Here is a 17,616-nt window from a genome sequence, read left to right as displayed (position 1 = left end):
GGTGCAAACCTCTTTTTTGAGTGCAAAACTTGAGGAAAGGTTTGCACCTCGAGAGATTTGATCCCTCTCGGTTCTTGATAGATCCAGAGTTAAGATGGATCTAGGTTGGTTTTAGTCATGCGCAACCAAAGAAAATCTAACTAACAGAAGATTGCTTTTATCAATAATATATGTAAAATCATCTAATATTAAATATAATCATTTTAAATATGTTAATATGTCTCATATTAATCTGGTCATTTTAATTTTAAATTTTCTTAGTTACCTCAGTTTGTTGAGATGATAAATATTGTGAATAACTTTAATGATGAAATACAAATTTTGAATGTAAAGTGACAATGTAATAGTGTTGAATGATAGAAAATGTAAATAATAAGAATATAGTAAATTACAAATAGTATTTCATTGTGATTAATCTCAAACTATTTTATTCTACTATTGTTATTGTCACCCTTGTTACTTTTGTCATCTTTTCATATCGACTATGTGAAAAGGACACGTTAAATCGTAAACCATTTAAATCTTTAGCTCAATATATTGTAGTAAAAATCATACCTTGTCTCTCTTTCTCTCCAATATTAATAGGTTAAATTACTATAACACAAAAATCAATTTACATTGTCAATAAATATTTTTTTATGCTTACAGTGAAGTCAATACACAATATTTAATCCAATCATTTTAAAATTAATGTACCATCATACATCCAATTACATCATATCAAAAATCAACTTCTACACTAAAATAAATGCATATAATGAAAGAAATAAAATAAGATTAGAAAACAACATATACACTAAAATCAATGCAACTAATGCAAGCAATCAAATACGATTAGAGATCAACATTTACACTCAAATAAATGCATCTAGTGAAAGTAAGCAAATAGGTTTATAAACCAAAATCTACACTGAAATCAATGCATCTAGCGCAATAAATATTCTTCTCTATCCCCCCTCCATATATATATATATATATATATATATATATATATATATATCCCTCCATCTCTCCATCTTTGTCTCTCTATATCAACCCCCCAAACAGACATGCTCTCTCACTCCATATCTATCCATCTCTCTGTCCCTCCTCTCTCTCCATCTCTCTCTTCTTTGCTCTCTTCACTTTCCATCTATATCTGTATCTCCCTTTGTCTCTCTATATCACCCCCAAAACATACACTCTCTTTCTCCAATCTATCTATCTATCCCTCCCTCCTCCTCTCCCTCCCTCTCTCTCTCCCCCTTCTCTCCCTCTCCCCCGCTTCTATCTCTCTTCCCTCTTGTTATCCTCTCCCTCTCTCTCTCTCCACCTTTCTCTCTCTATTTCTTTATTCTTACCTCCCTCTCTCCCCCTCCAACTCCATCTCTCTTTCCCTCCCTCTCTCCACTCTCTCACATTCTCTCTCTCTCTCTCCAACTCTCTTACTATATCCTTCCCTCTCTCCTCTCTCCTTCTCTCCCCCATTCTCTCCATCTCTCCTTCTTTGTCTCTTTATCTCACCCCAAGCATACACAATCTCTCTCCATATATCCCTTGTCACTCCCTCTCTCTCTCTCCACTTCTCACTCTCTATGTATTTCTTCTTCCCTCCCTCTCTCTCCACTTCTCACTCTCTATGTATTTCTTCTTCCCTCCCTCTCTCCTCCTCTCTCTCAATTCTCTCTCAATTCGCTCTCTCGTACTTCCTCTTTCTCCCTTTCTCTCCTATCTCCCTCTCTCTTCCCCCATCACTCTCTCTCTCTCGTTTCCCTCCAATACTCTCTCTTCCCCCATCACTCTCCTCTTCTCTCTCAAGTCTTGTCTCTCATTCTTCCTCTCTCTCAAGTCTTGTCTCTCATTATTCCTCTCTCTCTCTCTCTCTCCCCTAAACATACTCTCTCTCTCTCTCCATCTCTCCCTTGTCACTCCCTCTCTCTCCACTTCTCACTCTCTATGTCTTTATTCTTCCCTCCCTCTCTCCTCCTCTCTTGCAATTCCTCTCTCTCATCCTTCCCCTCTCTCCCTTTCTCTCCTACCTTCCTCTCTCTCTCTCTCTCTCCCTCCCCCCGCCCTCCAATCCTCTCACTATCTCCCTCTCGCTCTCCTTCTCTCTCTCCCCCTCTATCTTTGTGTCTCCCTCTCCCTCTCTTACCCTTCTCTAAATCTCTCACTCATCTCTCTTTCTTCATTCCTCCTCTCCTCTATCCTTAAGTTTATCTCCATCTCTCCCTTGTCACTCCCTCTATCTCTCCACCTCTATCACTCTATGTATTTGTTCTTCCCTCCCATTTATATCTAGAGTTAATAATATATAATGATATATTAATAAATATTATAATATAACAAATTTAATATTGTATTAATCCAAAGTTATTAAATTTAATAATATTAATATTATAATATATTAATATGGATATTATATTTAATAATAATAATAATAATAGGGTTAATAATGTTTTTTTGGTATGGTATTAATAATAATTTGGCCAATAGGGGTCACCTAAATAAAACCTATTTTTTGAGTGTTAGTAAGTATAAAGAGGTTTATGGAGTAAATATAAAAATATGTTTTATTTATTTACTATATCTCTCATTTATTTATTTATTTATCATATCTCTTTTATTTATCATGGTTTTTGGCCCATAGGCTTGGTATATAATTAGATGTTGATTTCTAATCCTATTTGATATATTTTTAGTTATTTATCATACCTCTTTATATCTCTTTTATATTTATTTATTTACCATACCTCTTCTATAAATATGGTATTTGACTCATGGTATTAATAGGCTTCACCTAAATAAAACATATTTTTTGAGTTTTCTTAAATATAAAGAGGTTTATGGAATAAATATAAAATGAGGTTTTATTTATTTATTGTACCTCTAGTTTATTTATATTTTTATTTATTTACCATACCTATCGAGTAAATATAAAAAAAGTTTGATTTATTTAGCATACCTCTAGTTTATTTATATTTTTATTTATTTACCATACATCTTTTTTGAGTGTTTGTAAACCTCTTTATATTTTAAATTTATATTGTGTTTATACATATTAATAATTAGATTGATTTTTAAATAGGGCCGACATTAGATTAAAAATGTTAAATGTTAAACATTAAGTTTACATTTACATTTACATGTTTAAGTTTTTATGTGAGACACTGAGTTGTTTACATTTACATTTATATTTACGTTTACGTTTTTATATGAAATTTACCCCATAATGAATTGTAGAGCGCACCTCGGCTCAACTATGGGCTAGTACCTTACCAATACCACTTATTCAAAAACCATAACTCATTTCAAAATCAAAATATTTTATCTTATGACATTTTACTTTTTATTAAACTCATAATATATTAAAATTTTATATTATTTTTAATTTTTAATTTTATATTAAATATAAAACAATAATCATGCATATTACACTTCATTATAATATAATATATAATAGCCGCACATAAACTGAATAAACTATTTAGTTTCATATTTATTGATAGCAACAAAAACTCACATTACTTAGTTCAATCTTACCTTACATATTTTCCACGACTTTGATTTACTTATACGGACTGCATGTTATCGATATCTTGTAAAAAAAAAACCACTCACATTACCTACTTCAATCTTACATTACATATTTTCCACGACTTTGATTGACTTATACGTACTGCATGTTATGGATATAAGAATTAAAACAGCCCACTGATCAAAAAATCTTATTAACTTGTGTCACTTTACTTTTCAGAAAAATATGCAATGGAATTTTTGCCATGTAATTTCGTTTTTACTATATATAAATAGTGTATTTATCCTTATAAATAAAATCTTGCCTTATATTAATTTTGTTATTGTGTTAGTCTATGTTTTTGTTCAACCACTTTAGATATAAATGGTGTATTTATCAATAGTAGATATAAATAAAACCTTCAACTTATATTAATTGTGTTAGTTTATGTTTTTGTTCAACCACTTTAATCAAAATGAATAGATTTCGTTATCCATTTTGTCATCCATATAGATTTTTTTTTTATATAATTTAGATTTTAGTAAATACAAATAATGTATTTATCAATGATAAATACGAATAAAACCTTTGACTTATATTAATTGTGTTAGTTTATATTTTTGTTCAACCACCTTAATCAGCATGGACGGATTTTATTGTCCATCTAATGTCATTTTTTTAGATAATTTAGATTTTAGTAAATACAAATAATGTATTTATCAATGATAAATACGAATAAAACCTTTGACTTTATTAACTGTGTTATTAATTTTGTTGTCCATGTAATTTCATTTTACCGACTTTATCAATGAGAATGGATGGATTTGGTTGTCCATCGTATCAAATTCCATTTTACCATTTTACTATTGCAGTTATAGTTGGAAAAAGAGAATGGATGGATTTGGTTGTCCATCGTATCAAATTCCATTTTACCATTTTACTATTGCAGTTATAGTTGGAAAAAGAAAACTTGATCGTTTTTCTATTCAATTTCATTCCATTTTATAATTGTGGTTATAGTTGGAAAAGTAAAACTTTCCCTCAAATTGTTTGTTATGTTTGGTTTCAGAATGATCAGGGTCGTCCTGGATTTGCTGCAATTTGAGGATACTAATTATTATGTGTAGTCGGGGGTGTGGATGGTACTCGAGGCGCTCTCGGCGCTGATTATGGTGTCCATGGTTCTTCTCTCCTGCGCTGATGATGGACACAACAAGAAAAGGAAACGACGTGGCCTGGGTGTGCATGGTGTTGGTGGTGGCGGGTGTGGGGCAGGTTGTCACGCCCCCAGGCTGGCGGTAGTCTTTCAACCGCTCTTGGCGAGGTGCGGCACCACCGAACACTTTCTTTTCACCAATACTTATGTTCATGGACTACGCCTAACCATTAGTCTACTTAGTTTGTTTTTCGCAACCAAGTATTATTATGTTTCCTTTATACCAATGAACACCCATACACATTCATTATCATCAACAATTATACAAGAGAACACAATTGCACAGTATAAAGGGAGGGGCAACTCCCTGAACAATGAGTATGCCCAAATAATATATTATACAATCTTCTTCAATATTACAAAGCTTTACAAGTATACTTGGAAACACCAAGTTTCATACTTAGCCAAATTTACACTTCTCACACTTCCGTGTGATAACCAAGATCCTTTGCCCAAGTTGGGCGGGCGCTCCCTCACACGAGCTGCCTTCCGCACTTCACTACCGAACCTTGTTCTTCTTGCACGACAGGTGGGCGACCTCACCCGAGTCACCCTTGCACAACTGGCGGGCAACCTCTCCCAAGAACGCCTTTGAACGATGGGCGGGTGCGCCCTCACATGAGTCGCCACCCGCACCTTCACCTGAGTTCTACTGCACTGTTTACTCCTGCACGAAGGATGGATGCCTTCACTCGCGCCCTCAACCAATAACCGAACGACGGGCGCTCCTACCCGCATTCTCACCCAAGGCCGAGAACCTGTGCGTTTTATCCCGTGCAGCCTTCGCCCAAGGTTGGGTGCATAGAGTTGCGCCGCCTTCCCTTCCTCGCTGCGGCTTCACTTCTTACTACGCACTTCTCCTTTGCTCGAGTTGATGACCGAAAGATCGATGTTGAAATGGCTCCATGCATCGTTGTATTTATATGAGTGGAAGGGCGAGTCACGCTACCCAAGCTGACTCGTCCTCCATGCGTTTGAACGCCCCTCCATACTCGTTCGCCTTTGTTTATTGCTGGTCGGCTAGCAATATATGCCCAAGTTGCCATAGTATGTTGGGTCGACCCATGGGTTAGTTCACATGTTCCCCACGCTATAAACACCTTCGTTTCACCTCTCATGCACATTATCCCTTTGTCTCCTCGCACACTTTGGTCGTAGCTTCCTTCATTCAAGTTTTCCAACTCTCTCGTTTGCCAAGTCGAGTCGCACATCTCACCGGCGATTGTGTCAAGGACCACAGGTCCTTACATCCTCCCCCACTTGAAATCATTGTCGTCCTCGACAATATCTCATCTCGGCAACCATTTGTCACCAAGATCGCCATACCAAGGTATACACCCCATCGGTATGTCATACATCGAAAATCATCTCAATCCATGATCATCAACCATCTCATCGCAATCTCCACATGCTGCTCCCCATCATGGAAGGTTGGCCCTTCCATCCAAGCTACTTGCTTTTTGCAACCTCTCGTGTCGACCTCATCATGTATCGTCATCATGTGAACTGCTGCCCATGATACTCCAACACAATGCTAACACATCTATGCACACTTCGCAAGCCCATGTTTGAACTAGTTGGGTAGCTAATCCAACTGTCACGCCTAAACCATGAGAAAGCACATCCTCATGCCACCATCCGTCGTTTCTCAGAACATCCTGTCACATCCTCAACTCGATCAAGAATCCATCTCCATATAAGTAAGCCATGCTCAGGTCCATGAAGTGGTCCTCATCTCGTCTGCAACCTGCTATCCATGATGTTTGGTACCAATGTGCTGCAAGAAATCAGCCGCATCCATCCCAACATCATCCATCTGCAAAGCATCTATCTTCTCAATATGAAGAGACCATCTCATCAAACTTCGACTCTCGATGTGCCACATCCAGGTCCATTAAGTCACCTCCATCATATCTGTATGTGCCATCCCTCAAGTCTGCCATAGAAACAAGTATGCACTTGTCTCATCTCCCATGTGCTGCCCAGGATCATAGATCAATCAGCTCCCATGTGCCAAAAGTGGTTAAGTCTCGGCTCAACCCATGCCCAAGTGTTGCCACCAAGGCATCATCAGTGTTGTAACTCCATCACTCCAAAGTGTCTCATATCGATCCTCCACATCAAGTCACTCTTTCAAGCCACACCCATACATGTACTCGAAAGTATGCACCCCATCCTGCATCAAAGTCTCTGACCTCAGCTCCTCAATGCATCAGATCCTCTAAGTCCACCATATATGAAGTCCCTAAAAGTCACAACAATCTCATGTCATCATGAGCTCCATAAGCCATCCCCAACCAACATCTCAGCAAGCATACAAGTCTCGGCCCAAAGGTCTCTGCAAGATGCCTCAACTCTCCATGTAGTAGGAATGCTCCATAGTCTGCTCACAACTCCATCCAAGTCCATGGTCTTGTTGTACAAGAGTGCACAACCTCTCCATCGGCTCATAAGTAATAAGTCTCCATGTCACACCAACAAGTCCACCTGCACAACATCCCTGCCTCGGCACTCCTCATTGGATGCCCATAAGTGACACCTCTACAAGTGCTCCTACACAATGTCCCTACATAGACTGCCATGCTCCATGTCTCCAACCTGATGTCCATGACTAAGTTGTCCATGTAGTCGAACTAAGTAGACCCATCACAACAATCGGCCATCCCCATCCAAGCTGCAATCTTCGGTCTATTGAACTCGGTCACCCAACCATATCGTCATCATATCATGAGTCTCTTCCATCATAGCTCCCCCACTAAAGGTACCACCAAAACTTGCTCTTGGTCTCGGCCATGAGAAGTCCACCCAAGTATCATCAAACTCAAGTGTGTGCCCTCCTCCAGTCTGTCCATGAGTCATGCCGGGCACTTAGCCAATTCTCCATGTGGCTAAAGCATGACCCAATCCTCTGCAACGATCATCATGTTCCTCCCTTGTCACGGGCCCTTGTACCTTTTATCATAAGGTCACAAACAACCCCAACAAGTCCTGCAACAATCAACGATCCTTGCTTCTCCATACAAGGTCTCATCATAGACATCCATGGTAAGATGCTCCCTAGCCTCGGAAAATTGATTTTGCCCTTCCCTACATACGGTTCATCTACCAAATGCTCAAGTGAAACACAAGTATCAATAGTACTTACATAATCATCATGAAGTTCCTCCATGTGAGTATCCTCATTCATCCATGTCTGCCAACTACATGATCCTGGTCCAACTTGATCAATCTCAAGTTTATCCTCCATCGTTGTCATGTCTGCAACATCTTCAACTATCACGGCTTCCTCTTCTTGGTTAGCATAATCTGCAACTTCATCCTTCTCCATTGTCTAACCAAGTTGAAGAAGTTCGTCTTCAACATTCTTTTCCAAGACTTCAAGTTTCTTTCAAATCCAGGGATTCTCTTCTTTCATCCACTTCAACCTGTATAAGGTAAGCAAGAGCTTCCCTTCGCATTCTTCCAAACCTACCATACCTTGTCGTTCAGCTTGGCCCAAGCACTAAGCTTCACCTCTGCTAAACATGTTTCACCATTCACCAGCTTCACCAAGTTCCCTGCAACCATGAACCAGCTCTTGTTCCACTTGTATGTGAAACCAGCTTCCTTCACCTACAAGTACCTGCTTCCACTGTCATCAATTATCAAGCTTCTTCAACCCTGAATCAGCTTCAATACCATCTGTTACAAAGTGCAGATCAGCAACTTCAATCTTCAACACCAGCTCCAACCGAGCTCTGATACCAACTGTCACGCCCCTAGGCCAGCGGTAGTCTTTCAACTGCTCTTGGCGAGGTGTGGCACCACCAAACACTTTCTTTTCACCAATACTTATGTTCATGGACTACGCCTAACCATTAGTCTACTTAGTTTGTTTTTTGCAACCAAGTATTATTATGTTTCCTTTATACCAATGAACACCCATACACATTCATTATCATCAGCAATTATACAAGAGAACACAATTGCACAGTATAAAGGGAGGGGCAACTCCCTGAACAATGAGTCTGCCCGAATAATATATTATACAATCTTCTTCAATATTACAAAGCTTTACAAGTATACTTGGAAACACCAAGTTTCATACTTAGCCAAATTTACAATTCTCACACCTCCGTGTGATAACCAAGATCCTTTGCCCAAGTCGGGCGGGCACACCCTCACACGGGCTTCCTTCTGCACTTCACAACTGAACTTTGTTCTTCTTGCACGACAGGTGGGCGACCTCACCCGAGTCACCCTTGCACACCTTCGCACAACCGGCGGGCGACCTCACCCAAGAACGCCTTTGAACGATGGGCGGGCGCGCCCTCACACAAGTCGCCACCCGCGCCCAACAACCGGCGCCTTCACCCGAGTTCTATCGCATCGTTTTCTCCTGCACGAAGGATGGACGCCTTCACCCTCACCCTCAACCAATAACCGAACAACGGACGCCTTCACCCTCACCCTCAACCAATAACCGAACAACGGGCGCTCCTACCCACGTTCTCACCCAAGGCCGAGAACCTGTGCATTTTATCTCGTGCAACCTTCACCTAAGGTTGGGCGCATAGAGCAGCGCCTTCCCTTCCTTGTTGCGGCTTCACTTCTTACTACGCACCTCTCCTTTACTCGAGTTGTTGACCAAAAGACCGATGTTGAAATGGCTCCATGCATCATTGTTTTTATATGAGTGGAAGGGTGAGTCACGCTGCCCAAGCCGAGTCGTCCTCCATGCATTTGAACGCCCCTCCATACTCGTTCGCCTTTGTTTATTGCTGGTCAGCCAACAATCTATGCCCAAGTCACCATAGTATGTTGGGTCGGCCCGTGGGTTAGTTCACATGTTCCCCACGCTATAAACACCTTCGCTTCACCTCTCATGCGCATTATCCCTTTGTCTCCTTGCGCACTTTGTTTGTAGCTGCCTTCGTTCAAGTTTTCCAACTCACTCGTTTTCCAAGTCGAGTCGCACATCTCATCGGCGGTTGTGTCAAGGACCGTAGGTCCTTACACAGGTGGTGGGGCAGGCGGTGGTGGCTGTGGAGGCGGAGCGGGTGGCGATGGTCGTTGTGGAGGTGGAAGTTGTTGAAGGAATGTATATCATATTGGATAATCATCCTAAATTGGTATTAATGCACAAATTACTTTGTCGGTCAAAGGCTTTGTATCGACCTATTTACGGGCCCTGTTTTTTACTTTTTATAATGTTTAATGGTTGGAAACAATCCCTAAACTACATTTCTTCTAGAGAAGATATTAGGATTTCATATTATGTTTAAGGTGTTGTTGTTAGTGTAATACATTTTATTACCCAAATAAGGGTTGTTGCAGGTCACCAAGGTCTTCGAACCTTTGGAAGCTGACTGCTCAGTTGTCCTTGTTTCATACGCATATGCTATGTTTATATAGTTTGCACCTAATCAATTACGTGTAATAGCAATTGTACAATTTCCAATTGCATAAAATTTTATGCATATTGATAGAAGCACATCCATACCATAGATATAACATAGTTTGAAAGTCATGTGAATCAGATGATGAATGACAGTTCAAGAAACACATGCATATGATAGATATGACAGATTTTGAAAATCATATGTTGAATTAGTTTGTGAATGACTATCGTTGAAATCTAAGCATTTGTTTAGGATCATTGGTTAGGTGCAATGGGCTTAGTTATTTTGGGATATTAGTTTATTATGAATCAATTCTTCCATGGCCAAAAAACTATTTTTTATATTATTTTCTTTTATAATATAGGGGTGTTTGTTTTAATTAATAGATTTAATATTCATTTTAATTCTAGATTTATTTTAATCTTAAATTTATCAAGCATTGAGAAGGATCAAATATTTTGAAGTGTAAAACTTGAGAAAAGGTGTGTACTTCGATACATCTGGGTTTAAGATGGATATAGGCTGATTTCAATCGTGTTGGTTACACAAAAACTGTTGAACATCTACTTATTGTGATCATTTTAAATATGCTAAATATGTTTAATCTAGTCATTTTAATTTTAAATTTACTCAGTCACCTCAATTTTTGAGATGATAGAGACTCTTAATAACTTAAATGATCTTCATTATGATAATTCTCAAACTATTTTTTTTCTATTGTTCTTATTATCATGCTTTTTAGTTTTTCCATATTTTCATATCAATCATATGAAAAGGGTGATTCAATTTGTAGGCTATTCAAATCTTTAACTTGATCTACTGTAGTAAACGACATACCTTGTCTCTCTTGCTCTCCAATATTAATGTGGTTTTCTCCAATGTCAATCATTGTGACTTATGGAGTGTTAAAACCCAAGTATGTCAATGGTAGTTGTTCTCTATCACTTCATTTGAATACAAAGTGACTAATAATATTGAATGATGGAAAATGGGAATAATAAAAATGTAGTTGAATACAAATAGTTTGCAGTTTCAAGGAGCAAACATAGGTAAGTGAATATTTTAATAAAAAATCAAGTATTTTATTTATGCTTGAATTACAGTAACACAGAAATCAATGCATGTTGTCAATAATTTTTTTGTGCTTACACTAAAATCAATGCTAATGTTTTAGTGAAAACCAAAATATTCATGGCTTTCTAAATCCAACTTCTTTTACCTTTTGTAAAATCCTTACTTTCTCTTTCTCTATGGTTAATAATATTCAATAGTACATATATTGAATAATATATGTATTTGTCTTTGTGTGTCTCTTTATTCTTATCTATTTCTCTCCCCTCCATATGTGTGTCTATCTCTCTCCCTCTCTCTTCTCTCCCCCCCATGTGCCTTTCCCTCCCTCTCTCTGTTTTATATCTCCCTCCATCTCTCCTTATTGTTCTTTGTATATCATCCCCCTAAACACACATCCTCTCTCTCTCTCTCTCTCTCTCTCTCTCTCTCTCCATATATATGTATCTCTCCCTCCCTTCCTCTCTTTGTCTCTCTCTTCTTCCCTCTCTCCCCCCTCCATCTATATCTCTATCTCCCTTCATCTCTCCTTTATCTATCTCACCCCCCAAATACACATACTCTCTCTCCATATCTATCTATCTCTCACTCTCTCTTCATTCTATCTATCTCTTTTTCCCTCCCTGTTCCTATCCCTCTCTCTCTTCCCCTTTTCTCTCTCTTCCCTTCTCTCCCTCTCTCTCTCTCCTCTCTCTCTCTCTCACTTCCCTCCCACTCTTCGCTCTCCCTCACTCTCTTTCCATGTCTCTCTCTCTCTCTCCACCTTTCTCTCTTTATGCCTTTCTTCTTTTCTCCCTCTCTCCTTCTCTCTCTCTTTCCTTCTCTCCTTTCCTTCCTTTCTCTCCCTTTCTCTCCCACCTCCCTCTGTGTCTCCCCCTATCACTCTCTCTCTCTCTCAACATTTTTAATTATCTCCCTTCACATCTCCTTCTCTCTCTCCCCTTCTCTCCCCCATCCATCTCTATGTCTCCCTCTCTCTCTCTCTTCCCCTTCTCTCCCTTTCTCTCTATTTGCCTCCTTGTTTCCTCTCTCATATACACTCTCTCCATAACTCCCTTGTCACTCCCTCTCTCTCTCCACTTTTAAAGTATAAAAAGGTCCCACCAGACTACACGCCACTCACAACTTCCCGGCTCACTCCCATTCCCCAGTTTTCCATTGAATTCGAACTGAGAATCTCGACGAGCATCAAGAAGATGGGCATCGCCCTCGTTTCAAATATGCCATCAGAGAATAGACAGAGTATCAAATAAACCAAGAAATTAGGCGAAATTGGCATCAAGAAGCCGAGGATAGCATTGTTGGCTCAAGCCAAGCTCAACACTCTCTTGAATTTCGAATGAATCGCTATCACGATGTGAGTTTAATTAACAATGAGTCATCTCCATAGTGAGTGTTCGGACATTTTAGAGTTTTTAAATCAAATATCAATTTCATTCTATTTAGTTTTTTTTCGTGATTTTTTTAAATAAAACATAAAAATAATATATTCTTGATTTTTATTATTATTATTTTTTTAAAATCTATTATTCATTCTAATAGTGTGATTTCGGAATCATAACCCCTATTGCAATTAGCAATACTAATAGTGTGGTGACATGCATTAATAACAATGTGGTGATAGAATTTAGCAATACCCACCACTATAACCCCCATTTAAATGTCACCACACTATTATTAAATTCTATGATTAATGGAAGAAGATATATATTGTTTGGCTATTTCCCTGCTGCAATTTTTTGGATGAATGCATGTTCGCTGCTCTTTTACCTTTGCTGTTATGGATGCGTGTTTTGTATTGTTCCTTTTATGTTGTCATGGGGCAATCTGTGAAGGCCTAGCATAGGGCAATTAAAACACTGTTATCTTTTGCCTTTTATATTCATAAGGCATGCTTTCGTGCATAGTATCCTAATCCGTATACTGCAAATCTTATTTGGAGTGGAGTAAGGATTATGCTTGTCCCAAGCAGGTCTAAGCCTTTCAACCTTTTCGGCTTATTTGCTTATATCAAACATTTGTGCAGGGTTTCAACCGATTAACATTTCATTGAGTATGTATTTACAAATCAATGATTTTGGGATCAAATCCCACAAAGCAATTATATACCTGCTCTTCAAATTCCTTCAAGCTTTTGAAAGTAAAACCAATGAATTATCAATATAATTTTACCATAATAAAAAACAACTAGAAAGCCTTTAGGCAACTCAAATTGCTCATCCGTTAAGCTTGAACCAACATCTCTTCTAGAAAAATTCAACAATTCCAATTTAATAATCCTATCGGCCTCTCTTTGTACCTTTTGAGACAATTGCTAGTTATATATTAATTAAAATTTTAAATAGATTAATCGTTTTAATTTAATAATTTAAAAAATATTTTCAACACATTTAAAATTAGAAAATAATTAACCACTTAATCAAATATCTCAGCTTAAGTATAACTTAATATCTTCGACACAAAGCTAATGGTACCTATATTAAAAAAATATATATCTACATTAAAAAATTCTCCTTCTTTTATGTTCAATACATATAACTTAAACATCATTTACATAAAATAACAATTTTTATTCATTAATTTATCTCACATACAACCATCCACAAAGCTGCTACTTTGACTTTCTCACGCAAACTTCATTAATTACACTTGAATCCAATGTGTGATATTTATACCTTCTAACCAGCTACTCAACTGAACCTCACTCAACTCACTTCATCATCAAAACTCACACTAAATTTGACTTTCCCAAATATAAACGAAACCCGAACTAACTCACACTCTTAATATACATTACACTGCACGCGGACGCAATTACTATTTCCAACATAAAACTGTGACACATCAGCATCCAAAGATCAATCCTCGCTATTACAACCGAGTACAGATCATTTACACTTTATTATTTATTTGGAAGGTAAAAAAGAGGGGAGGGGCTACTTATATGCCGATATAATTGTGAAGATCGTTTGGAGCACGCTGAGCACCAGCATGAAGATTGCCACCGTCAAACCTAAAGCTTTCCATGGCACAAGATTTCCAATCTGGACCTTCATTTCATTATTGTAGTGCGCTTTCACCTTTTCTGTCAGGTTGTCGAAGACATGTTCCTCATTCAGGGTGACTTCCTTGCATAGACCGTTGAAAAGGTCGGCAACCTCTTTGTCACTCCCAAGCCAGTTTGTAAGGACGCCCATTCTTCTCAGCAAAGCCACGTCTTGTTCCGAGTCGATCAAGTCGTCCATGAGAGTCACGTAACAAGTCACGTAATTTATTTCAGATGGCTTGCACATCTCAAAAGCGATCAAGTTACGGAATACTCTCTCTGTGTGATCCATGATAGAGATCGGAGGAAGAAAAATTGTGGCGCTGTTCTTGTCAAACTTAATCTGCTTGATGCCTCCCTGGAGTGGTGAAAATTTGATCCCAGCATTTCTTAATTCTACTGCGTGAGGGATTCTTTGGGCGTCATTCCGTGCTCTGCTTTTGCCTTGGAGCATCCTAATGCACTTGCTACTGCAACAGTGAATGGGGATACTACACTTACCTTCATCTACGCGCTCACCCTCATTGAAAGCTGGAGATGCAATTACGGTGTGCAAGAAACCCAAAAGATGATGATGATGATGACAGGACCATTGCTTTACATCCAAATGCATATTGTCGAAAGGGATGAAACCCGCTATACCTTCCGCCAGCAGATTGAAAAGCTTCTCCGGGACATCAACGGCCGAGTTGAGCTCCAATTGTAGTAGCTTTAGGAGAACGATGAAAGGTATTTGGTTTTCAAGCATCAAAATGTCCTTCAATACATCTTTTGCAGCATACTTAAGCTTCTTTTCCCCAAAAATAGGGTCATAGTACTTACCCGCCTCGGCTCTGGAGAGTTTATCCCCACCCAGAGTTCTTAATACTTCTAGAAGGAAGCAGCCGTCCAAACATAGCATCCGAGCGAGGGTCTCTCCATTGCAATCGATGTTTTCTTCGTAGCTGTCCCTGATTTCCTTCTCCAGCTTTAGGATCTCGGCCCTTGCACGATCAGCAAAATCCATATTGTTTGGAACAACGGGGAGGTTCCTATTAGCATTGAACCTCTTCATCATTCTACGGAGGGCTCTTCCTTTGTGATGGCCCATTGGAGGAAGCTCCGCACTTCCGTGATGATATGGACCCAACGAAACTCGTCGAGGGACATATGCTTCCCTTTTTGTGTCTTTGAGGAACTTGGGAACTCTGAATATTGACACAACGGACGGCGGTCTGTTACGAAGATGGGGACAATGGGGATCCTCTTGAATATAATGAGTCCATTCCGTTTCGGTGATCCATCGACTTCGTGGTTCTCTACCGTTGGGTAATTGTATCAGTTGCTTCTGCTGTTCTTCATCACTGTTGGAATTAGATTCGGTCGGCCCTGCAGCGCACGGTGGACTTCTGCATCCTCGCTGTTCTTTACCGTTAAGTAACTCTGTCGCTTGCCCCATGTCAGACATCCGTCTATCATCGTTCTCGGAATGAATCTCCGCATCTGGCTCTCCATTGTGCAGCAACGTCTGTTGATGATCACTGTTGAAATGATTCTCGGCTTCCCCGTCTACAGACGCTTGCCTTCCATGGCCAGACATTTTATCACAACAATTGCGGTGCAGAGATTACTTTGTCTCTCTCTTCTTATTTCCTCAACGTCTTACTTGCATTACACACTCAAATAAACAAGTATCAATCATCGCAGTTGTGAGGAAGCAAAGAATACTTCACACAGCAGCCAAAACACGAGTCTGGAGGGGGCAGAAAGACATAGGAGAAACCAAATAGCAGAATGGGATGAAAGTGCACAACAGAAAGCAGTATCAGTTGTAAGATTACACAATGACAAAGTCGGAAGAACACCCTCAGGAATAAATAAATTATGAACCCATCACCTGTGGAAAACTCTTCTTCACCCATCACCTGTGGAAAATCTTTCAATTGAGAAGTGGAGTTACGGACTCAAAGGATTAATAAAACCTAGTACCGGAAGTGGGTACTACGAATTAAGCGGATAATTGTGAACGTTTTCTTTTTTAATATTGAGGTTTTGGATTTATTTCATTTATAGTGTTTTTTTAATATTGAGGTTTTGGATTTATTTCATTTTTTTTTGGAAAGATAGTGTAGGAGGGTACAAAATTTCTCACACATAATAATAAGAGTGGTCGCTCCCTTATTAATTAAGAAGAGTTTTCGTTTTCTCTGTGATAATGTAAATTTGATGATTATAATGAATCAATCAGAGATATTTAATTTTTTCGCCTAGCAATTTACTCAAAATAATTTTGCTTTTGACATATAACTAAATATTATTTTATCCAAAACTTAATTCTCTAAATTTAAACTCTTCATGCTAAAATAATTAGCTATTTTGAGTATTTTTGGTTTATAATTATTGTAAAAACTATAATTTGATTATATATAGAAAGCTAATATTTTTAACTATTTTCAAAATATTAAAATTATATAAATTTTACAACTAAATTATGTTTTTGTTCTTAAAATTAGTTCACTAAAGGTTGAGTCAAGTAGAATTAAGTCATAGTTTAATTTAGTGTGTGGTTGCATATCAAGTAGTTTTAAGCGAATACTTAGTTGGAAAATATTAAATACCCTATTCGTTGTAATCCTCAAAATTTTGTATGATCAATAATTTTTTGTCTCTAATTTGTGTTTAACCTTCTCTGTCTTTCCAACCAATTAGTATTTCAATGGAAAAAAAAGATAACAAGATGTATGGAACCAGCACCAGTTAAAGAAAGCCAAAAAAAATTAGTGATTTTTTCCGATTTCAAAATTTATAAACATTTAGTAAACAAAAATAGTTGAATAATTAAAATTATTTGATCAACGCTGCGCTCCTCTGTTGACGCCAAATACGCACGAAGACTTTGGAAAACTTTATATGAAAGTGTTTGTAAGCGATTTTTATTTTTATTTTTTATTAGTTTTTAAAAAGAGACGGGAACGAGTTTGGAAAACTTTATAGGAAAGTGTTTGTAACGCTTGTTTTTTAAGTTTTTTAATCTCGTTCGGAAAACTTTATATGAAAGTGTTTGTAAGCGATTTTTATTTTTATTTTTTATTAGTTTTTAAAAAGAGACGGGAACGAGTTTGGAAAACTTTATAGGAAAAGTGTTTGTAACAATTGTTTTTTAAGTTTTTTAATCTCGTTCGGAAAAGTTTATATGAAAGTGTTTGTAAGCGATTTTTATTTTTATTTTTTATTAGTTTTTAAAAAGAGACGGGAACGAGTTTGGAAAACTTTATAGGAAAGTGTTTGTAAAGTTTTTTAATAAGTGTTTAAAAGAGATTTTTTAAACAAAGCTTTTTATTGAAATTATATGAAAGAATTTTTTTGGTGGACGTGTTTCAAACCGACAAGTGTCGTTCATCATCAGGATTAGATAAGAGCCACACCA

The 17,616-nt window shown here is 37.9% G+C and overlaps 1 protein-coding gene across 1 annotated transcript; it reads right to left on the bottom strand.

The window, feature by feature from the left end:
* Positions 1-14,100: 14,100 nt before the first annotated feature.
* Positions 14,101-16,005, bottom strand: LOC149160159 (putative UPF0481 protein At3g02645). The gene has a single exon (XM_089434525.1). It carries the CDS (start codon positions 15,787-15,789, stop codon positions 14,101-14,103), a length of 1,689 nt encoding a protein of 562 aa, XP_089290651.1. The 5' UTR covers positions 15,790-16,005.
* Positions 16,006-17,616: the final 1,611 nt, after the last annotated feature.

This window comes from Pinus tabuliformis, chromosome 5_2, assembly GCF_031772625.1.
Source record: "Pinus tabuliformis cultivar Carrire ecotype Pingquan chromosome 5_2, CPIR1, whole genome shotgun sequence".
Lineage (NCBI taxonomy): Eukaryota > Viridiplantae > Streptophyta > Pinopsida > Pinales > Pinaceae > Pinus > Pinus tabuliformis.
Note: the sequence above shows the minus strand (reverse complement) of the source record. Positions and strands in the feature narration are given on the sequence as shown.